At 35.8% G+C, this 25,195-nt stretch overlaps 1 protein-coding gene across 4 annotated transcripts in view; it reads left to right on the top strand.

Annotated features, from left to right (window-relative positions):
* LOC145664269 (protein phosphatase 1 regulatory subunit 21) overlaps positions 1-24,795 on the top strand; it is a 123,752-nt gene extending 98,957 nt beyond the window's left edge. For 3 of the 4 annotated variants that reach the window (XM_081730788.1, XM_081730787.1, XM_081730789.1), the window contains exons 15-18: positions 2,387-2,557; positions 4,517-4,663; positions 19,951-20,184; positions 24,379-24,795. In XM_081730788.1, the coding sequence (XP_081586914.1) occupies positions 2,387-2,557; positions 4,517-4,663; positions 19,951-20,184; positions 24,379-24,405 (579 nt within the window). In that variant the 3' untranslated portion in view covers positions 24,406-24,795. The remainder of the gene's footprint in view (positions 1-2,386; positions 2,558-4,516; positions 4,664-19,950; positions 20,185-24,378) is intronic. The other variant, XM_081730790.1, reaches the window with a different exon arrangement.
* The last annotated feature ends 400 nt before the right edge of the window (positions 24,796-25,195 follow it).

Genomic DNA, 25,195 nt, shown 5'->3' with positions numbered 1-25,195 from the left:
CTATATAGATGAAGGAAGGATGCCTTCGTACCTCTACGAGAGATCAGTAAGCCAGGCTCATTTAAAGGATGAAGAAACTTGCAATTTGTCAAACACTGTTCTTATACTGTCAATTATTGGGACAGTTACCCTACTCACTTTTGTTCCTCTAAATTATTATAGGTTTAAAACATATATTAAACGTTGAATTTTAGCTGACAGCTAAGGCAGGTAGGGAAAGGTATTCAGCAGTAACAGGGTGTATGGAACTCTTTGGGCGTAACTGAATAAATTCCGTACACTTTATTCGTGATTTAAACATGAAAGGTGTGTAACTTCCTACAATTAATTTTTTTGAGACTTTAAAACTTTTCAATCGATGTATAAAGAGTTAATGCGGGATTCCGCGCTGTTGCGCACGAATGATTTAAAAGATTAAAATTTAACAGTTTATAGAGGATGTTACAGCAAATCAGGTATATAATTTGAAGTGCAGAGATATTCACTATTCACTTACCTTCCTACTGATTCCAACAATAGCTGTGGGGAATTTCCCTTATTTAAAAATAAACTTGATCTTTTAATTCTTTATACTTCCGAACTATGCTGTACATACGCGAGGGAAGTCCTACAGGACAACTATACTATTCTTCATATAACCAGCTTTGCTTATTAACAACTTGAATTCGATACTCATTGAGAGAAACAATACTTTTTATATGAAAAACTAAAACGTATAACTGTTTCGCGAACTATCCATTTCGGCTTCATTGGACACCATAGGCGTGCGCAACGTGGGTGTCATGGGTGCCTTGGCACCCCATTAGACAAACTTTTTTATGTAGAATTATTACAAACTGAGAAGAGATTACGTGTAAATTATTTCCCGTCTGCATGTGTGCCGTGCGTTGCCGACGCAGCGTCGGGTGCAATGACGCTATTTTTTTTTTTTTTTTAAGGAAAAGGGGGGGGGGGGCATTCCATACGGTGGTACTTTAGATCTGGCACCCACATTCCCAATGTCCTGCGCACGCTAGTGTTGGACACGAATCAAAAACAGTGTCTGATGAAACCAAAGTGGATAGTTGGCGAAACGGTTACACGTTATTAGTTTTTTAATAAAAAGTATTTTATTCCTCAGCAAGAAGTTTAATCAAATTTAAGAACAACTCTGATCATATGCCTGTCTGTTGATAGGGACCAGGGCAGAAACGATAAGAGATAATGAAAACTTGAAATATATACTAGCAGATTGTCCATTCTTAGCACCGGGAGAATAAGGTTTAAGCTATGCAAAATATTTGAAAATACTGTATGTACAGAATTTTTCTAGTTTCATAATACCTGTTAATCCAAATTTAATTTCACTGGAGTTACAGAAGCTTTCTTTCATCGCTTTTAAATAGATTTTCTTGTAATGTCTTTTTCCTGTTTTGGAACTTTCTTTTGCATGAGACATTCACTGTGTGTGCACCAAATATTGAGTGTACAAATTCGATTCTGTATGTGAAAGAAACTGGTAATGGGAAACCTTTTAATCAACCTACGTATCGTTCGTAGTAAAACCAATGAAAACTTCTCTTTACATAGAGTATAGGTTCCAAGCAGATTATTTATATAAAATTTCAAGATTTACGCGTAGTAGTTTTGGAGAACTGGTGAATGCCAGAAAACATTTAATCATCCTTTCCCTCCCATGTGGGTCACCTTTCACCCTTTTTAATGAAGATTGGTGCTGAGAAAACTATTATTGGAGTAATGCATTAATTCTAATGGTGGACGAAATGAGAAAAAAACATTTAAGAAATGCCAGCCATCACCTATTAAAATAATTAACTAGATATTAATATAGCAGAGTATCTGAGAAAGATTCCGATAGCCGAAGTGTAAATCAAGAATCCCATTTTTTTTTTTTTTTTAATTTATTTTTCTTTTTTAATCACTTACTTCAGTGTCGTGATTATTCTACTGTGAAATCAAGAGGCTGTCACTAATAATTGGTACACTATCTTAGACCCATCAAAAATGTTTTGAGGTTTTGTTTGACAGGTGAGCGGAGTTGGGAATTAGGACGGACAATGCTTCATCTAGAATAGCATAGAGAAATTTGTGGTTCATTTGTTTTACCAGTTAATAAACATTCATTTATGTAGTCCTGATTCAGTGAGTTAAATTATCCTTTTCCAAAGGTAAGAGATACGCTACGCAGAAGACATTTTGGACATGTAAAGACCCCTTATGTCACTCCTTCCTGAAGAAAGAAAGAAAGAAAGAAGGAAAAAAAAAAAGATTCTAGTTTAACCCTTGACACGATTTTTTAAAAACCTTTACATTGCATTGTTTATATTAAAAAATGTGCATAGGAAATTTTTCATTAAGACCATGTTTTTCTTTTGTTTTTGTATAGCGTGTCAAGGAATTAGAAGAGCAAATTCAGACATTAAGCGGAGCAAGGACGCCACCAAGTGAAGATTCTTCCGAATGCAAGCATTTAAGAACAACTTCAATGGATTTCTCTGAATCTACTGTGTCCAGTGTTTCTCCTGAACATGTAGGTTCTACTACGGTTACGAACTTGGTAATTAACCATTATTATTAACACATCTTAATATAACAATGGGAATTTCGCTAACATAAGTTTCATTTTAATCTAATAATGAGAACTTCGTTAACTATTAAGTTTCTTCTATCTCTATATATGTATATATATTATGCACAACGAAGGAAAGATTGTTGCTTTAGGAACATGTTTTTTGTTGATGATATAGTTTTTCTGTAGATTTGTTATTTCCAGCGAAAGACATATAATTCTTTTCTTTCTTTTCTGTTAGTAGTAATACGTAACTCTTCTCATTTAATTTTCCGTAACATATCTTGTTGCTTGTAAGAATTGTATGTTATATTCTTAGAATGTCTATATTCATGATGAATTTTTCGGATTAATAAATATATTAGAATACAGTTATTGATCTGAAGTTATTATGATGGGAAAGTTTGCATGCTTAACTAATGCACTATTGATGAAAACTATTTTCGAATGACATGCTACATGCTCTTGGGTGAGCTTTCTGCTTTCTCCAATCACGCGAAGTTGTTAATTTGTGGTTTGCCAATACCAAACGCGCTACCTAAAAATATTGTATATTAATTGCTCAGCTTAGCAAGTAGAAGAGTAAATTCTGAACACAAATCGCATGCTTCTATGGCAACTTGTTGCCGGGATAGAGATTTTTAAATGTGCCCATAGAAAACAATTATGAAAATCTTTAGAATATGTTAAGTGTCGCTTATAATTATTTGTAGATAATCGAACTAGTAACTTATCACAGGATAGTAAACAAAATAAATGACTAACTGTACTTGGTTTGCTATGTGCATATGTAACTTTTTTTTTTTAACATTTTCGTTCGTATAATACGAGTGATTTTAAGAAAGTAATATGACTATTTCTTTCGTAGAACAGTTTTAAAACAAACACTTCTTTGTTCCGGTATTATCAATTTTTGTTTTTGTTTGTTATCGTTTTTGTTTCTCGTTTCACATTTGACTATTTCGTAATCCATTTCCCCTTTTCTCCCCTTTCTACTCAACATATGCTCTTTAGATTCCTGAACAAACGCCAAGGTATCTAAATGATACCGTAAATTATCACACTTGAAACAAGCTCGCTGTTTGAGATATGTAAGGGTCAAGGAAAGCTGATACACTTAAATGGAAACATGGCCTCTTATCTTCATAATTGTTCTTCGAATTCTTTCGTAGTGAATGAAGTTCGCATTGTGTGTTATCGTGAAATATAGGAAATATGTTTAGCTTTTCTTAAGTAAGAAAGAAATGCGCATCAGTGGGAGGTGGGGGGAGACACACTTAATTTCCAAAAATATGAAAGCATAATTAGTGAAGGAAAGCTTCTTTAAATAACGAGGAGGCTAACCACATAGGAAGATTAGGGATGGTCCTTTGCATAACATATAGAAAAATTACAAGAGGAAGATTTTATGAAATAGTGAGTAACAAAATTTGGGACTTGTTATAATAAATTTAAGACTTAGATTCAGAGAGCTACAAAATTCAAATTGTCATACACGATGATGATAGTAGAATACAATAGACGACGAGCTAACTAGCAGATAGTTAATTTAGTTGATATTTATACTTCTTTATTGGAATAGCAATTCTAATGTTATGGAACATGCAGTTCAGTTCATTTGCAGTAACGTTAGATGGGAAAAGAGCGAGAAGGGAAAGCGAAGACCACAATCCGGCAGCTGCGCTATATATCGGGTACCATGGGCTTCTGCTCGTGTACCGTATCATCTGAAAAGAGCTGTAACAATTATTGCTCACACAGTGTGTCAGTTTTCACTGAACAACGTTCACAAGTGGGTCGTCGTAGGAGCAGACATTTATCTCACCCTTTTGAAGTAATATAATGAATTTAAGAAAATAAAACGAGCTGCTTTTTGCTGCTGAATTTATTAAGTAAAATGCTATTCAAATCTAAAACAATAATTTGAGAAGTGTTAATATTTTTCAGTTGGGCAAGTTGGATTCTCCATTTAGCTTAGCATCGGAATTGGAGGCAAGGGAGCAAGAAGTGAAGAAGTACTTCACTACCCGCATAAACCAGTTGGTAGCAGCACGGCAGCACGGAGAAAGTAAAGCTGTAACTCTTCATGCAGAGGTAAGAAAATGAAATATTTTTAAGTTTCTACGCATATTGCAACGGTCGGTCTCACTATAGATCGAAGACGTTTTGTCTCACCACACTACTCTTCCTTTTTTCAGTATCAGTGCATAAAATCTATTTCTCTAATTTTTTTTCTTCAAGTTGAACACTACCTTTCCTTACAAAACGATGTAGCGTAATTCGTAACCGATACGTAACCGTTCGCAATGTGCAAACGTACACATTGGAACATTTTGTTGTTAGGTGTGTGTTGATAGTTGTTAATTTACTCGTTGGTCGAATCTAACATAGCTAGGTTGAATACCGGAAGGTAAACACATTCACTAGAAAATCTATGAATACCTCTTTGTGTACAACCAATATAAAAACAACATACACTTGATAACGACTCAAGAGTTGCTTTCATCTCGCGATTCCGTAGTTGGTATTTAAATCCCTACGCTGCATTCCTTAGTCCGTTTCAATTTTAAAAGTCCACAAAATGATGCCAGTATAAACTGAAAACAGACAGTACAAACGTCAAGTGAGAACTGGACTGCGTCGTGATGTTACACAACTGTGCTTCGGCTACCGTATGACGTGCAGCATGTTACAACCGCTTGAGTGGTTAAATCTAGTAGAATTTCATTTTTTCTTTAAACGATCGGAATACCGTGCGCAAGTGCTACGTTTCATGAAAGATTCCTACTGAATTCCTAAATTGGTCACACTATTTCAGACTGTACTATGTTATAAAAGGCAAGTTAATGGTTGAGCGTTCTATAAAAGAAGAGTAGGTCTTTGCCAATAGTATACTAAGAAAGCATTGTTTTGGGCATGATTTCAGAAAATAGTTAATTTGAATATAAATTCATTTCAGTGAAGATAAGACAGTCTAAAGTAATAATCTAAACTCCATGGCTGAACATAGGTCTCTCGTGCTGTCTGGTTAGCGTATACTCTGCTGTGGAGCAGACCCGGGTTTGATTTGCGGTGGGAGTTTATGTTATTCAGATCCTACGTTAAGTTGTTAGTTCGCGTCTTATATAGCCTCGGTGCTAAAAAGGGACTTTAAACTTCAAATTAGCCAAGGGTCCCCTGGCACTACAGATCATGAAGAGCATGGCTAGATAGCGCACATTCAATTGAGTGCTGTGGTCAGCACATAGACTTTGAATTCAATTATTTCAGATTTTGTAGACTGAAGTTCTCCATCTCGTAATTCAAATAGATTCCCAATTACCTCACGATCTAAAGACTGATAATCCTTTGATCCTTACCAATAATTGAGCCTGGGGTACACCCAAACTATTTGCCTTCACTTGAGCAAGAAAACCATAAGTTACTGTAATTCATTCAATTTCTGTATAATACTAAGTTCAGATATAGGTAAATATCGATTACCCTGAGGCGTTTAGAAGTCATTATGGAATTACTGTTAAAATAATTCAAATTTATTAAGTTATTATTTTGTTTATAAATCTTCACATCAAGTAACCCAGAGAAAAGAGGGCAGGAGAATCGTCTGTTATGCGTTTCAAATTCAGATTATTAGTTTTCAACTCTTTATGAAAAGTAAAGCTATATGTTGAACAAATTTTGAATTAAACGTTAGCTGTGGTTAGTTTCTTTTCAAATAGTTCTAGTTGGAAAAAAGACTACGACGAAGCAGATTAAAATATTACGAAGATAAGTCTCAGAAAGATGAGCAACAGCAATCTTAATTTGATTGGCACAGAAGAAAATTCAATGTAGAGCTCTTTTACTGAGGCGATGTACACCTTGTCTCAAAAAGGTTGAGCGCATTCTTTATTGCTGTTTCGAGGCAAAAATTTTCTAAGTCCAACTTCGGGTATCTTCGGGAAAAAGTAAACCAGGTTCGAACCTCGAAGCCAAACTTTGCAATCGGGAAAAATCTTGCAGATGTGTTTTTCTTCTTTTACATATAATAAGACTTGTTACCAATTATATGTAAAAAGCAACATTGATTGAAATACTTAATCATACAATATTTCGAAACTTTGTATTATGTCAGCAAATGCTTGTTTGTCATTTTGTTCTCCATACTTAATGGAACATTTAGATACGTAAACGAATCTTTCCATATGTAAAAGAATGGTGAAAGTTAATATATAGAACATTATTCTCTCCTGAGTACTAAAATAAAAGTTAAAGTAGAACAAAAACAGCATTTGCAGTGGATATGAATGTAATTATTATCTTAAATACCCCTATATACCGCTAGAACGATTTTTCGAAAAGGGTTCGTGTTAGCTCAGTGGTACGCCGTTGGATTTCAAATCGTAAGGTTGAGGGTTCGATTCCCATGTGGGGCAATCCTTTTTTTTCATGAAATTCTATTTTCCGCAATGCATGAAAAATTATATAAAATAATTACATTAAAATACGTCAGTTGTATATATATAACATATAATCATTGCAGAACATAGTGATTATTATGTTTAAAATATAACAGGTGTTCACACTACGTTGGTATTCTATGATATATGTGAATGTTAAATACAAATTAAGAAAATAATAACATCGCAATAAATAAATTATGTAGTGTATTTATTTGCAGGTATTTGTCATATAGAGGTTACTTCTCAACATTCGTATTACAGCATGTCATTGATATTCTTGAAAAATTATCCGAGGCATAAAAAGAGGGTATAAACAGAGAATCCAAAGTCGGAACGCTCGCAAGAAATTCATGAACCCCAAAGGTCACGTGAGCAGACTGGAATTGTCCTTACGAAGCATGCCACAGCAGAAGGTCTTTACATAGATTTTCAATTCAATACCTGAGATATGCTTTTGCAATGTGGAAGTTGTGATGCCTTTGGTCGCTCTCTCTCACTTTCTCGCTCGCTCACTCTGTATTTATATATATGAAAGTGGATGTATGTGTGTGTTTCGACATAATTCTGATATGTCTAGAGCAATTTTAACCATATTTCTTACAATCTGGAAAAGAATACTGTCGGGATACATATTAAAAATGCTAGAAAAGGATCGATATTAGTATCGAATCCATAGTTTCGTGGTCGCTTAGGTAAACAGTTCTACTTTCAATTCAAGTCCAATTAAGCTCCCATTAGCATCCAGGGTGGTTACATAGCGACAAAAAAATATCGAAATCAACCGATATTAGAGTCGAAGGGTAAGTTTTCAGTGCCGCATTTCCCATTAGTCCAACTAGGCCAGTGCCTAGAGGGCAACATATTTGAAGAGCGCAAAGTTTAAAATTTTAATTTTTTTCGTATGAAAAAGTTTTAAAAATCGAGAGCAAATATACTATTTCATGAGCAATCCTCTTTTACTATTCTAATATATTTAATGATAGCGTAAGAAATCTGAAAAAAATTCAGAACATATTTCCCATTTATTTTTTGTTACGTAGTTGTAACTGTAGCATCTAGTGAGTGGTATTTAACTGCAATAAATTCACTAATTAAGCATATTCGAATTAAATTTTATTTGTAAGTTAGGGATCAAGGGGCGGAGAAATATGTAGTTATTGGGGGCGCCGAGAGCAAAACTGCGTAGGCACGCCGAGCTTCTAAATGCAGCACTGTTTGCTAAATTAATTGGTAGAAATTTTAATGCGATTTAAGACCAAATTTAGTCCTAGCGGTGGCGGTATCCGTTTGCTGTCCTAGGAGGAATGAAAGAGGCTGACATCAAAATTATAAAAAAAGACCTACATTAGTGTCGAATCTATAATTTTGGGGGTCTCTTAGATAAAGAGTGGCACTTCAGATGCCATGTAAGTTAAGCCCTCATTAACACAATGAAGGAGTTTGTGAAATTTGCGACATGTAGAAATAATTGAAAATGACCAATGTTAGTATACAGTACAACCCATATCTTTCGTGGCCGCTAAGTTCATTGGGAGCAGTTCTAAAGACCTTTAAGTTTAAGTTCAACTTCCAGTAGGAGTGAGATCCCCCAGCACATCTAATAAGGAGAGTTGAGTTGTTGAGTTGATTTTAGTTTAGTGTCCCGTTCAGCAGCGAGGCTATATGAGACGTGGATCTACTGATTAACGTGGAATCTGAACCACATGAGCTCCCGCCGGGAATCGAACCCGAGTCTCGTCTTTTAAATGAAACAAGACATGTTAAAATCAAAGATGGAGTGGGTCAGTGGGTCGGTTGATAAGTGGGTGAAATGGGTCAAGATTTGTGAGTGGGTCAGTGGATCGTGGGTCAAAAGGACGTGACCTACTGCGAAACACCACTCACCGTGACTCACACGGGCGCACCGGGTGGCCACCCTTTTAGTCCAAAAATATTTCGTCCAAAGAACATTTCGTCCAGAGACATTTAATCCAAAGACATTTGGTCCAAAAGACAATTCGTCCAAATGACATTTCGTCCAAAAGAGAATTGGTCTAAAAGACATTTCGTCCAAAGAAGAATTGGTTCAAATTGCATTTCGTCCAAAATACAATTGGTCCAAAGGACATTTCGTCCAAAAGACAATTGGTCCAAAGGACATTTCATCCAGGGATGTTTAGTTCAAAGCACATTTCGTCCAAAGAACATTTGGTCCGGTAACGCTTTGGGGTCAAGAGTTTTTTTTTCTATTAGAAGAGTAAAAGTGATTCATATAACATTATGACTCAGTAGCTTCTTATTTCTAAAGGAAATTTGAAATAGAGATTTATTCCGCAATTTTCATTTCGATAGAACAAATAATGCTGAGATATTCAGAAAAACGTAAACGCCTGAAAACAATATGGCCGAACAACAGGAGTGAGGGAAAGGTTGCAGTGTGAAGTATGTTGCTGTAATAACTGCTAACATGACATCTAAAATTTTCATGTTGTGAATGAAATAGTTCTAAAATAAGTACCGGTAACTAAAATTAATGGAGTTTAAATTAGAGTAAACTAAATGTTAGTTATTCAAACCCTTGTGTTAGAAAAGTGAAAAATTATGTGTCAAGTATCTTTGAAGAAATACTGAGAATAGAAAAATACACATGTGTGAAATATATTCTTACACGAAAGACCTTACTTTACATAGGGTCTCTAAAATGTCTACCCACAATTTCATTTGCTTTGGTCCACTACTTCCTGCGCTATTACGGTAATATTTACTTATTTCTCGGAGGAGGCCTAGTCCCCAACAGTGTTTTCCGCACAAATTAAAACACGTTTCGTTTATTGTTTTGCGAATTGTCCCTATACGAGGTTTCGTTGCAATTCTCCATACTCTTTAAGAACCTCTGACGTATAATTATTTGCACTTTTGACATTTCGTAATCAACAGTTTAAAAGGTCCGTGATATACGCAACCGCTTTTTTTTTTTTTTTTTTTTTTTTTTTTTTTTTTTAAAAAAAGGAAAATACGAAACCCAATTACCTTAATTTACGTCTACAATATCTGTTCACAGTTTCATTCAACTCTGTACACTTCTTCTTGCCTTTTAGGCCTCAAATTTCAAAATTTGGGGTGGGGGATTTTGTCCTTAAAACCGTTTTTCCTCAGAAAATAAACTCGCATTCGTTTATTTTTTGCGTAATGTCGTTCCAATGTGTCGTTCCAATTCTTCATGTCCTTTAAGCACTTCTGACATACTGTTATTCGCACTTTTGATATTTCACGATCAAAGTTTTGTAGGGGTCTGTGTCCCACCCAAACCTTTTTCCTTTTTCAGGAAAATACGAAACCAGTATTCCCTTATTTTATGTCTACAATATCTCTGCACAATTTCATTCACTTTGGTTCATTTCTTGTGACCTTTCGGGCCTCAAGTTTCAAACTTTTGGATGGGGGCTTTTGCCCCCTAAAACCGTTCTTCTACAGAAAATAAAAAACGTATTGATTTATTTTTTGCGTATTGTCCCTACTCAAAGTTTCGTTGCAATTCTTCATGTTCTTTACACACATCTGACATACAATTATAAGTACTTTTGATATTTCGTGATCAAAGGTTTGGAGGGGTCTTGTGCCCCACGTAACCATTTTTTCCAGGAAAATACGAAACACGTATTCCCTCATTTTATGTCTGCAATATCTGTGCACAATTTCGTTCACTTCGGTCCACTTCTTCTTGCCTTTCGGGCGTCAACTTTCAAAATTTTGAGTAGGGGTTTTTGCCCCCCTAAAACCATTTTTCCGCAGAAAAACACGTATTCGTTTATTTTATGTGTAGTATCTACCTGCCTATTTTTTCAAAATTGGAGTGTTACATTTGGGAGGTATTACTTGTGAGTCATAATGTTATATGCATCACTTTTACTCTTCTAAGAGAAGCAAACCCTTGACCCCCAAGCGTTACCGGACTAAATGTTCTTTGGACGAAATGTGCTTTGAACGTCCCTGGACGAAATGTCCCTTGGATCAATTGTCTTTTGGACGAAATGTCCTTTGGACCAAATATCTTTTGGACGAAATGTCCTTTGGACCAAATATCTTTTGGACCAATTGTGTTTTGGACGAAATGTCCTTTGGACCAATTGTCTTTTGGACCAATTGTGTTTTGGACGAAATGTCCTTTGGACCGATTATCTTTTGGACGAAATGTCCTTTGGACGAAATGTCTTTTGGGCGAAATGTTCTTTGAACCAATTGTGTTTTGGACGAAATGCCCTTTGGACAAAATGTCTTTTGGATCAAATGTCCTTTGGATCAATTGTCTTTTGAACGAAATGTTCTTTGGACCAATTGTCTTTTGGACAAAATGTTCTTTGGACAAATTGACCTTTGGACCAAATGTCCCTGGACCAAATGTGTTTGAACTAAATGTCTCTGGACGAAATATCTTTGGACGAAACGACCCCCAACTACCCACCGCCCCATTCTGTTCAGCGCATTGTAGACAGCATCTTCTGAACACTGGTGAGCTTGTCTACATTTTACTTTCAAGATCTCCATTTTTCTTCTTTTTTCATTTGTTTCTAATGAAAAAAGCTCAGGCATTTTTGGATTTTGATATTTGCAATTGTAAGAGTGGCAATAGCAATAGGAGTTCAATTTTGAGATACAGCTTGTGAGCTTTTAGAGGAGCTAACTGCTGGAAAAAAAATTGAATCACCTGTAATATATGAATTATTATACCTAGTATAAAAAACTGAAAGTAACTATGTCTGCGTGATTATCACGGTCAAATTGCAAAGTCAAATGAAACGACATTTGGTATATAATCAGGCCCCAATCCCAACTGGGAAGTTATCATACGCGTATCACTTTCATTATAACACCGAATTTTTGCGAGAAACTGAGTATCTTACAAGCCGTTCAACTTAAAGAGCTGAAATTCAGTATATAACTCTTTAATAAAAATAAAGAGAACATGTCCTGGCATTTTTAAAAATGTGTTTTATGAGCGAAGGGGGGGGGGGGATTTTCTATATATTGGAAATTGGTAGTGGGTTGATTTGTTGTAAAAATTATCGAAAACGATTGATATTAGTTGAGGAACTAATTGAGGAATGAAAACTACAGTCCTTTGCATTTTATATTCACTGCTTTCTATTATAATAATTGCTGAAGCTGGTGTTTAATATATGGATCGTTCAGAGCATAAGGCAATCAAACGATAAAGTTGTGAGAAAAAATGACATAACATTTGTATTCCAAGCCTAATTTCATGGGCTTTATAAATTAGTACGGCATGCTTAATTATATGGAAAACTAGTTTTTCTTTCTTTTTTTTCTTACGTTGGTCTATTTTATCTTGATTTGATACTTTCAAATTTCATCCTGTTTTCTACTGAAATGTATATGTAAGCCAAGAAAGAAATAATTATATATGATAAATTTAAATTCATCTTAATTTGAAAGATGAGAAACACTTTACCATTGTATATCGTAAAGGTCAGATCCACCGGTATTGTAACAGAGCGGTGCTTGAGCGATTGACGGTAGGAATTCAAACTCCGATAAGTGAAAATTTCACAGTCTTGTTTTATTTCAAGTGTAACCTCTTTAGTCAATGGGGAGAAGGACGTGGATCATGGGTCGGAGTTGATTACGTTGGTGGGTCGGAGTTGGTCACAATGGTTCAGAGTGGTTCATAGTTGGTGATGGGTCCATTCTGTATTCTACCATTAATTTCATAATTCGAAATCACCCTGTCCTTTAGCTTAAAGACACAATCGTGGAACGTAGAATTTAATATTAGTGATGTAATAAGCCCATAATGGGTCGCTTCTTGTTTTACCTTGGTGCATTATACTTTTGCAATGGTAAGACAAGTTTTTACCTCTTCTGGGTAGTTTCACAGTTTCACATTTGTAGAGGTGGTCACGGAGTTTTCAATGAAGGATTTATTACCATCTTGAACGCTCGCTATTTTGCACAAGTTAGCATAAAGACTCGAGACTCCTACCATTTTAAAAAAAAATTAGTAATACTCTTAAATGACATACTACTTGATTCCCCTTGCCATTTTCAAAATTTGAGTTGCACCCCTCCTGAGACCCTCCGGGGAACCTTGGGGCAAATCTTTTTCCTCGACACGGGGTACCTTTCAAATTATAAAATACATGTTTTCCGGTGTTGACATCTGTTTCATCGTTTCAGACTTTTATTAGTGTCAACGGGCTTCATGGATACCATGCTTCTTTATTCTCTTAGTTTTCAGATACAAGCCCCCATGCCGTAAGCGTCAGTGGACCACCGATGCGCAACTGGCTGCCTTTCGCCAAAAGTTGGATTCCGCAGCTACGATCCGTGGTGGCCCCACTTCGGTTTTAAAAATTATACCACCAGCGGCAGAGACTCGACGAAACGCCAACGAACCACAAAATTCCTCCCCCAAAATATGTTAAATCGCCCATATGCTTGATTTGTTTATATTCAGGTGAGTGCAAAAAACACTAGGGGAAAAAGCAAGTATCCCAAGGTGGGCGCGAACCTTCAACCTTAAGTTTACTTGCCGCATATTCTTCTGACTTCGCCACGGAAACGATGAAGAAAATCTCGCTTGTAGAAGAATAAATTGTTGAGGTCTTAATTTAGCCAATCAAACAAATCCCTCTATCTTGAGTTCTGTGAGATGGTACTGTGAACCGTTTCGAGATTTATTGCTTTCTGGTGGGGTACTATCTATGTGCAAAATTTGAGAAAATCGCCGACGCGCACCTTCGGAAACTCTCCTCTTGAGTGCAATGTTGACCAGAGATGGTGTGGGTCAATGAAGCCTTGATCTTCAACATACTGACCCAGCACACATCGTGACCCACAATGACTCAACACCCAACGTGAACCATTCACCCACCATGACCCACTCTGAACAAACCACCAACTATAAAAAACTCTGAACCATTGTGACGAACTCCGACCCACTAAAATGCATCGTCATTAAATTTGATCCATTATCCACACCATCCTCTTTACTGACTTAAGAGGTTATATTTGTACTAAACCAATTTTTTCCAGTAGTTAGCTCCTCTAAAAACTCATAGCTTGCATCTCAAAAGCCAAGTAGTAAATCCTATTGCCATTGTTACAACTGGAAATATCAAAATCCGAAAGAGCCTGAACTTCTTTCTTCATTATAACCAAATGAAAAAAAGAAGAAAAATAGAGATCTTGAAAGTAAAACGTAGACAAACTTGCCAGTGTTCAGAAAATGCTATCTAGAAGGCACTGAGCAGAATGGGTTGGTGGGTCAATGGGTTAGTGTGAGTCACAGTGATGGTGTTTCGCAGTGGGTCACACCTTGTTGATCTACGATCCACTGACCCACTCACAAATCTTGACCCACCGACCAACTCAATCTCTGATTTTACATTTAGTATATCATTTAAAAGACGAAACATACATCTACACATTTTTTTCTTGATTGCGAATAGCCTTGATAAAAATATACGAGTTGAGATGGTAATTTCTTCTTAAGGTGAGAAATTGATATGATTAAAGAGCCCATCTTGAAGTGGTTACAAACTACATTCCAAAGTTATTAGAAACGCTTTCGCGACCCCAGAAAACTATTACTTCGACAAATATTTAAGTAAGTTTTTACATTTTATTAATCATATCTCCAAGCCCCTCATCCTGTGAAGATGGGGATGACTTTGGATATAACGCCATTGAGTGCCTCACTACTCATCTCAACGACTCAGAAAACAATGGATAACACTACAATCAGTCATTTTACACTATTTTTAAATGTCACTCCTCCCAACTTCCATCCCTTGAGGTATCTGAATTCCACAATATTTTTTTTCTTAGATTGAAAGTAATGTCTCCCATGTTAGGTAAAAGTTGCTCCAGACATTCCGGAGTTTCGCTGGAATATACACGTATACATACATCAAAACATTTGGAGCTGTGTGAGCAATGCTTTCGATGTTGCTCCTGTAAATTCATAATCCAGGTGGCATAGTCGCTCATACCAAAACGTGGCATTCAATAACATTGTGTTTGTAATAGTGTCACGAACTCAAACTATGGATTTGACACTAGAGACATTTTATTTTTCATCCTTTATCGTCCGCCATAATAATGGGTGTTGAATCGATTGAATTGATTTTGAGTTTAACGTCCCGTCAGCAGTGAGGCTATATGAGACGTAGACCTACTAATTAACGTAGAATCCGAACTACATGCGCTCTCGCTGGGGGCCGAATCTGGGTCTCCCACACGGAAAGCGTGTGCGCTATACGCTTAACCACAAAGGAGCTTTACGATGAGAGTTAAATTTGGACTGTAAGTTACTTTCGGAGTTGTAATTATTAATTTCTGCAACAACGAGAACTATGGATTCGACACTAATATCGATCGCTTTTACTTTATATATATGTATATATATATATATATATATATATATATATATATATATATAAGAGGCGGAGAGAAAGGGACCACATCCATATACAAAAGCCTTGCAGATTATTGAACTGAAATCCTTTGGAAAGAAATCCTATTCTGCCTTCTTTCTCGAGTATAAATAAGTCTCTTAGACATGACTTCATGTTCGTAAATTTCCTGTTTACATGGTTTGGGGATCGGGAGTTTTGTGTCTGTAACGAAGATTGGAGTTTGTATAATAATTTCTGTTTATACCCGAATAGTCTCTTTACCTTTCAGAAAGCGTAAATCACTTGCTGTAAAGAGAAAATTCAGAAGTAACTTCCAATGACAAATAGCTGCAAATAAATACACTACATAATTTATTCATTGCGATGATATTATTTTCTTAATTTGTATTTAACATTCACATATATCATAGAATACCAACGTAATGTGAACACCTGTTATATTTTAAACATAATAATCACTATGTTCTGCAATGATTATATGTTATATATATACAATTGACGTATTTTAATGTAATTATTTTATATAATTTTTCATGCATTGCGGAAAATAGAATTTCATAAAAAGAAGCATTGGCCCACATGGGAATCAAACCATCAGCCTTACGATTTATAATCCATCGGCGTACCACTGAGCTAACAGAAGCGCTTTTCGAAAAATAGTTCTAGCGGTATATAGGTGTATTTAAGATAATAATTACATTCATATCCACTGCAAACGCTGTTTTTGTTCTACTTTGACTTTTATTTTAGTACTCAGGAGAGAATAATGTTCTATATCTTAACTTTCACCATTCTTTTACATATGGAAAGATTCGTTTACGTATCTAAATGTTCCATTAAGTATGGAGAGCAAAATGACAAACAAGCATGTGCTGATATAATACGAAGTTTCGAAATATTTTATGATTAAGTATTTCAATCAATGTTGCTTTTTACATATAATTGGTAACAAGTCTTATTATATTTAAAAGAAGAAAAACACATCTGCAAGATTTTTCCCGATTGCAAAGGTTGGCTTCGAGGTTCGAACCTGGTTTACTTTTTCCCGAAAATACCCGAAGTTTGACTTAGAAAATTTTTGTCTCGAAACAGCAATAAAGAATGCGCTCAACCTTTTTGAGACAAGGTGTACACTTGAAAGCAAGTGATTTACGCTTTCTGAAAGGTAAAGAGACTATTCGGGTATAAACAGAAATTATTATACAAACTCCAATCTTCGTTACAGACACAAAACTCCCGATCCCCAAACCATGTAAACAGGAAATTTACGAACATGAAGTCATGTCTAAGAGACTTATTTATACTCGAGAAAGAAGGCAGAATAGGATTTCTTTCCAAAGGATTTCAGTTCAATAATCTGCAAGGCTTTTGTATATGGATGTGGTCCCTTTCTCTCCGCCTCTTATATATATATATATATATATATATATATATATATATATATATATATATTTAAAGTAAAAGCGATCGATATTAGTGTCGAATCCATAGTTCTCGTTGTTGCAGAAATTAATAATTACAACTCCGAAAGTAAAGGTCCACGTCTCATATAGCCTCGCTGCTGAACGGGACACTAAACTAAAATCAACTCAACAACTCAACTCTCCTTATTAGATGTGCTGGGGGATCTCACTCCTACTGGAAGTTGAACTTAAACTTAAAGGTCATCAGAACTGCTCCCAATGAACTTGGCGGCCACGAAAGATATGGGTTGTACTGTATACTAACATTGGTCATTTTCAATTATTTCTACATGTCGCAAATTTCACAAACTCCTTCATTGTGTTAATGAGGGCTTAACTTACATGGCATCTGAAGTGTCACTCTTTATCTAAGAGACCCCCAAAATTATAGATTCGACACTAATGTAGGTCTTTTTTTATAATTTTGATGTCAGCCTCTTTCATTCCTCCTAGGACAGCAAACGGATACCGCCACCGCTAGGACTAAATTTGGTCTTAAATCGCATTAAAATTTCTACCAATTAATTTAGCGAACAGTGCTGCATTTAGAAGCTCGGCGTGCCTACGCAGTTTTGCTCTCGGCGCCCCCAATAACTACATATTTCTCCGCCCCTTGATCCCTAACTTACAAATAAAATTTAATTCGAATATGCTTAATTAGTGAATTTATTGCAGTTAAATACCACTCACTAGATGCTACAGTTACAACTACGTAACAAAAAATAAATGGGAAATATATTCTGAATTTTTTTCAGATTTCTTACGCTATCATTAAATATATTAGAATAGTAAAAGACGATTGCTCATGAAATAGTATATTTGCTCTCGATTTTTAAAACTTTTTCATACGAAAAAAATTAAAATTTTAAACTTTGCGCTCTTCAAATATGTTGCCCTCTAGGCACTGGCCTAGTTGGACTAATGGGAAATGCGGCACTGAAAACTTACCCTTCGACTCTAATATCGGTTGATTTCGATATTTTTTTGTCGCTATGTAACCACCCTGGATGCTAATGGGAGCTTAATTGGACTTGAATTGAAAGTAGAACTGTTTACCTAAGCGACCACGAAACTATGGATTCGATACTAATATCGATCCTTTTCTAGCATTTTTAATATGTATCCCGACAGTATTCTTTTCCAGATTGTAAGAAATATGGTTAAAATTGCTCTAGACATATCAGAATTATGTCGAAACACACACATACATCCACTTTCATATATATAAATACAGAGTGAGCGAGCGAGAAAGTGAGAGAGAGCGACCAAAGGCATCACAACTTCCACATTGCAAAAGCATATCTCAGGTATTGAATTGAAAATCTATGTAAAGACCTTCTGCTGTGGCATGCTTCGTAAGGACAATTCCAGTCTGCTCACGTGACCTTTGGGGTTCATGAATTTCTTGCGAGCGTTCCGACTTTGGATTCTCTGTTTATACCCTCTTTTTATGCCTCGGATAATTTTTCAAGAATATCAATGACATGCTGTAATACGAATGTTGAGAAGTAACCTCTATATGACAAATATCTGCAAATAAATACACTACATAATTTATTTATTGCGATGTTATTATTTTCTTAATTTGTATTTAACATTCACATATATCATAGAATACCAACGTAGTATGAACACCTGTTATATTTTAAACATAATAATCGCTATGTTCTGCAATGATTATATGTTATATATATACAACTGACGTATTTTAATGTAATTATTTTATATAATTTTTCATGCATTGCGGAAAATAGAATTTCATAAAAAAAAGGGTTGCCCCACATGGGAATCGAACCCTCAACCTTACGATTTGAAATCTAACGGCGTACCACTGAGCTAACACAAACCCTTTTCGAAAAATCGTTCTTGCGGTATATAGGCGTATTTAAGATAATAATTACATTCATATCCACTGCAAATGCTGTTTTTGTTCTACTTTAACTTTTATTTTAGTACTCAGGAGAGAATAATGTTCTATATATTAACTTTCACCATTGTTTTACATATGGAAAGATTCGTTTACGTATCTAAATGTTCCATTAAGTATGGAGAACAAAATGACAAACAAGCATGTGCTGACATAATACAAAGTTTCGAAATATTGTATGATTAAGTATTTCAATCAATGTTGCTTTTTACATATAATTGGTAACAAGTCTTATTATATGTAAAAGAAGGAAAACACATCTGCAAGATTTTTCCCGATTGCAAAGGTTGGCTTCGAGGTTCGAACCTGGTTTACTTTTTCCCGAAGATACCCGAAGTTGGACTTAGAAAATTTTTGCCTCGAAACAGCAATAAAGAATGCGCTCAACCTTTTTGAGACAAGGTGTACCTTCAGATTCCTAAGCCGCTGATTGAGATTCAGTTCAAAATTTTTTCAGCTTATCAGTGATGCTTGCTTTTATCTTTCCTTTGTCCATGTTGGTTTTGTATCTACCTTCACCAAACCTACGTTGCAAGGCCTTTGATCTAACTTACGGCCGTACATTTCAGAAGTGATTACTGTATCACTTAACCACTGTAGTTACTTCCGTATAAACCAGTGATGGCCAAATGGCTGCCCGCGGCCGCGTCTGGCTCGCAAAAATGCATTATATTGTCATTTTTAACTCAAAATGCATAATAGGAAGTGTGTAGCTAAACATTTTAATATACCTGAATCTAGACCAAATTTTTAGCTGTGAAAATATTTTATTTAGCCTTTTGGTTACTAAGCGTATTCTGCAAGATAGGGCCTTTACTACCGAGCCGATCTCAATTGTTTCTAGCCCAAGCAATAGTTGGCGTAGACACACATAACAGATAGGAAGAATAGAACAAAGATTCAGCAAATTTGTGCTTTGGAATATTCAATGAACCGTCGCTCACGGAAAGCAAGGAGAATGGAAAATGGCTTCCAAGTATTGTTCCTGTTTTGTCCTGGCCCCGCATTGCATTTTATATAAATTACTATTACTGGTATGAACGATAATAACTCACGGAGTTTAGTTGTCACCGTATCTTTTGTAGAAGGCACTTTACTTATAGTTATGTATTTATTTTCCGTTTTTATTTAGTGTGTGGCTTTGCAAAAGAGACTAGAATTGGCCCAGGAAGCCAAGAACCAGTTAGAATCTGATTTGCAAAGAACTCAAGAATTGTTGGGAAGACTACAAGAGGAATTGCAGACAACTACTCAGAATTATGAGTCACAACTTAGTATGATGTCTGAACATCTTGCCAATATGAATGACAAACTCACTGCTCAAAAAGATGAAATAGATGATTTAAAGTACCAGTTATCAAACAAGGTAATTGCATGTCTTTTTGTATTTAAACTGAATACTGTTTATTGTATAATACATATTTATTGTAGTAGTTTTAGTACATGTTTATATTGTACGAGGGCCCTTCGGAAAGTAACCTCTGATTGGTTAAAAAGAAACACCAAAGTAAATAAGAAGAATTTATTATATAATCTGAAAACTGCTTCTTTGCTCTATTTTCCAATAGTTTCCATAAACATTCAAGCACTTATCATATCTTTGCACTAGCTTAGTAATTCCATCAACATAAAAATCTCCAATCTGTGCCTTGAGCCATCCTGTGACCGCATCTTTCAGCTCCTCATCGTCATCAAAGCGCCGAGATCATATAACACAATCCTGGAAATTTGTGGAAATTCATCGGAAAGCTCCGAGATTGTGAAACGTCGATTTTCACCAACTTTTCCATCAATTTTCTGAATGAGTTCATCACTCGTGACCACTGATGGCCTGCCACTTCTCTCTTGGTCATGAATATTTGTTCGTCCACTTTTAAATGAACGAATCTATTCACGAACAACTCCTTCACTCTCCACACTTAGTCCATACTCGGCACAAAGTTCCCAGTGAATAGCTGTGCCAAATATTGTTTTGTCATATAACAGCTCGCACTTTGCGGGATTTTCTATTGCAGCACACATTTTGAGACGCTACAAAAGTGGAACTAGTGATTAGATAACCTTCACTCTACTAGATGCAGACTAATCTACCGCACACGTCTATACAAACTTAGTAGCGCTGCCTCTACTTCTTCATTCACAGTGACCAATCGGAGGTTACTTTCCGAACGCACCTCGTATAAGTTTTTGAGTAGACACTTTTACGTCACTGCAGTATTAAATCTCCTCTTAATAGTGGGTATATATTTTTTTCAAACAGAATAAAAAAAACTATCACTTCCATTAGATTGACAATGAACAACATACTTTTTAATTCCATGAAAGTTCAATTTTCTCAAAAACTATGCATGAGAATTTACCCTCAAGCACGTCATTTTGTTCAGCTTGATTTGATCTATCGATTGACGTACGCCGTATCTTCGAACAATATTACAATTAAACAAAAAGTGAAGTTTAGGAGTTAATCATGACTTTGAGTTATGTCCATATCTTCAAACAATATTACAGTTAAACAAAAAAGTGAAGTTCAAGAGTTAATCATGACTGAGTTATATCCCATTAACCATGTTGGAGACCCGGGTTCGATTCCCGGCGGGAGCTCACGTGGTTCGGATTCCACGTTAATCAGTAGGTCCACGTCTCATATAGCCTCGCTGCTGAACGGGACGTTAAACTTAAAACCAACTCAACCCATTAACCATATACTGTTGTGTTGTTATTGTCATAATGAAAAGATCGATTAAAGTATCAGTTTCATCTAATAGGTGGCATTGTTATCATATAGCATCAATCTTTGTTTACAAAAAATATTTTTTCTCGAAAACTACTCACGAGTATCTACACTCATCAAAATCATTTTCTTCACCTCAGTGAGATCTGTCGATTGGTGTATGTCTCATCGCTCCGCATTTTCTGTTAAATGCTAACTCTACAATATGGTTAGGGTTTTTAAAATATCTTAAAATGAGGTATACACTAGGGATGGCCAATTTTGGAATTTTTACTTTCCGGTATCCGGAAAGTAAAATCGGAAGAAATCGGGATTTCGGAAAATGTTGGCCATCCCTAGTGTACCCCAACCGATAGACCTGATTGAGCTGGACAAAATTATGTGAGTGAGTGTAATTCTTCATGTGTAGGGGGTTGAGAAAATCGACAAAACTGAAGGGAACAGAAGAGTTCTCGAAATTTTCACTGACAAACACACGGTTATAATAAGCTTAGTTTTATTATTGAATTAGAGATGGATGTGTTGATAAGTATAAAAGGCGTAGTATGTAAATATATTTAGTTCTGTAAAATGATGTGACTTTGGCAACTTTTGTCTCTATTTGGGCAACAGAATCTCTGTTTCTGACGGAAAAATGGTGAAAGAAAAAATTAAAAACGTGAATAGCTTACCTCTCAAACGAGTTTATCGCCATGATTGAATTTGCATTTTATGCACCAAACAAAAATACATATATACTCGGGAAGTCACCCCATTAGGTGGGGTGATTTCGGCCGGTCGGTCAAACACTATGACTGAACGAAATCGGAGGTCAGTGGTGCAGCGGCGACCGCAAGATTATATTGTACAAGTACTGTAGTGAATAATAATCAGCCAAAAATATACAATGAACAAAAATATATTAGAAAAAAGAAAAGATTTCTGTGATAACCAACACAAATTATAACAAAAATTATTGCACTTGTGCGAAATTTACATCGCTAAATACAAAGCGATTCCTTCGCAAGTCACGTGGAGCATATAATTTTTGCACAATCTATAACTGAAGGACTTCGGATACATCATCATTAGCAGTATCAAACCACCCAGAAAGATTTCGGTTGTAGCGAGCGCCAGGCATTCTGCCTCTACCCAGGTCGGATATAGGTGTGCATCCTTGTATACCAGTGTATCGCAGCTACCTGTTGCAGTAGCTTCTATCATCACGTTTGTACTTGACGTGGACGAATCAACATTTTCGGGATGTTTGACACCTCATTTGACTACGACTCAGCAGTTTGTCTCGTCGAAGTTCACAGTATTTTTAGGTGGTACGCCATCTAACCTGGTCTGCAAATTGTCAAAGTATTCGGATAGAATCTTGTGATGGACTGCGGCACGCGCGCATTTAACGTTTTCCCCAAATATAAGAGTGAGTTCATTATGACGCTTGAGAAACCCTCTTATCCACTCAATTCCTGGGCAATTGTTCTAAATCGATGTTCACGCCTACCAAGTTTGTTCAGGTAGGTCTGTACCATCAGTTGAATGTCCATCACACGCAAAGGAAAGTTCCGCCCAGCACACTTCACCAGACTTTCTGCCATGTTATTTTCTTCTTCTTTGGAAAAAATCAGGCTGTCCAGCATTCTCTTGTGAAGGTTGTCTATGATTATCAAGCATGGGATATTATACTTTTCAGCAGACTTCCACACACTTAATTTTCTCTTCACAGACCTCTCGAATGGCAGACATGTCTTTGTTCATTATAATGAAGGGACCAGCGTTCTCCAACAACTTTAATATAGTTCCTAGGCATGGCCAAAGTCACCCCACTAACTAGCAATATTTTGATAATGCACGTATTTCTCGATACCTGTTTCTACTACGCCAGTCAAACACTTGCATATTTCAGACAGATCTTCTGGACTGCGGTACACATAAGTTCGGAAGAACTCTGTTGAAGGACACAAAATGTACAGTAGTTTGTATCTTACACTCACTTAACATACATTTCATTACAATAATGTATATATTTGGTGAATAGAACAAGAATTGACTGCTAACATATTTTCACATCGACAGTGCTTATATTGGGATTTGTTCTGATACTGGAATAATACACAATCAAATACGACGTACATGCTTTGTGTTATGGGCACCACATAAAAATATTGCGTAACCGGTCGAAGTCCTCTCATTTTACGGTAACAGATAAAAATATAAATTAATGTGGATACTCTTGGGATTGGATTGGTGGAGTGTCTGCTCTATCTGCATCTAGATTTTGGTTTTCTTCAGTACTGAGTGCAATTAAACTAAATTATGAGATTGCTCTCCGATTTTTTGTTATTTTCAAAAGTAAATAAAAGAGACAAATAGACTTGAATGTCTATTGAATTCGTTGCATTAATTAATCTAATTTGATGGTAAAATTAAGATCTTTTGTTTTCAAAAACATATTTATAGGAAGGTAGACATGCTTGACAGTTCATTTCCGTACAATTTTGTTTACTTATTTTTCTTTTGTGGCGGGTCTACTAGGTACTTCAGTAAAAGTTTTAATTGTGTATTAAAATGTAATACTAAAATTAGAAAAATATCGTGGTAGTATTTATAAAATGTCATGAAGTTGAATTCAAATATTTTCTAAAATTATTTTTGCAACTGAGGAAAATACAATCCATACAACCATAAATGAGGTCTGATAAATACACTTGCATAAAGTTTGCAGGTCTCTCACTTCTTGAAGTCAAGGGACTAGAGGGCACATAGTTCGTAACGGCAGCCTTTATATTCATTTATTGTTGTATTATCTGATGTGTTTTTCTTGTTATTTGTCTTTTTTAGGCAAATCGCAAAGGCAAAGGAAAATGAAACTGATGTGATGCAATTTCCAATAAATATAAAATGCAGCCAGATGAACATTCCATAGCAATTAAATTATGTATCATGTTCCTGTGTAATTGTGACGTCATTATTTATGTATATGAGTACATAGAAATAAATAGAATATATTACGCAACCCATGCATGACAGTAGGTAAACCAACCACTCAGAAGGCGTACGGTTTATAGCAGTGTTGTTAGGTCAATGCATTGTAAATAGGTGCTTCTTGAATATATACTTTAGAAAACGTACGAAAAGAATAGGGAATAATTTATATATGAATATATAATTTATGTGCATAAAATGCACTGTAATCGTTATATATTGTGGCCACAATGTTTGACAGGTGCAAACAATAAAACATATATATATATATAATATGTTTAGTTTTATTATATATCCAGTATTATACCTAGGTATAACAACTATAAACTAATTTAAAATAATAAATTGACAGTTTATTATCTTTTTCTCAAGGTACTAGCTTCTCTATTTGTTTTCGCAAACGTACGTATTAAGACAGCTGTTAACGCTTAGAACGCAATCCTTCTCACTTACGTAGAGACTGATGATGTGGCAACCCCCTGCTATACCACTGTCTACTGCCAGCAGAAAGAAACTTACACACATCCCACGTAGGTTCCGCCGTAACAATGTAACGAGCCAGGCAGGTTGCCACTCTGTGTATCGGTTTTCGTAGGCGGAGCGAGTAAATAAAAATGAAGAGCAATGACATTGCAGCCATTGTGGGGTTATCTGAGAATTTAGAGACATCATT

This window comes from Thermobia domestica, chromosome 11 (assembly GCF_964235325.1).
Source record: "Thermobia domestica chromosome 11, izTheDome1.hap1.1, whole genome shotgun sequence".
NCBI classification, from domain to species: Eukaryota; Metazoa; Arthropoda; class Insecta; order Zygentoma; family Lepismatidae; genus Thermobia; species Thermobia domestica.
Note: the sequence above shows the minus strand (reverse complement) of the source record. Positions and strands in the feature narration are given on the sequence as shown.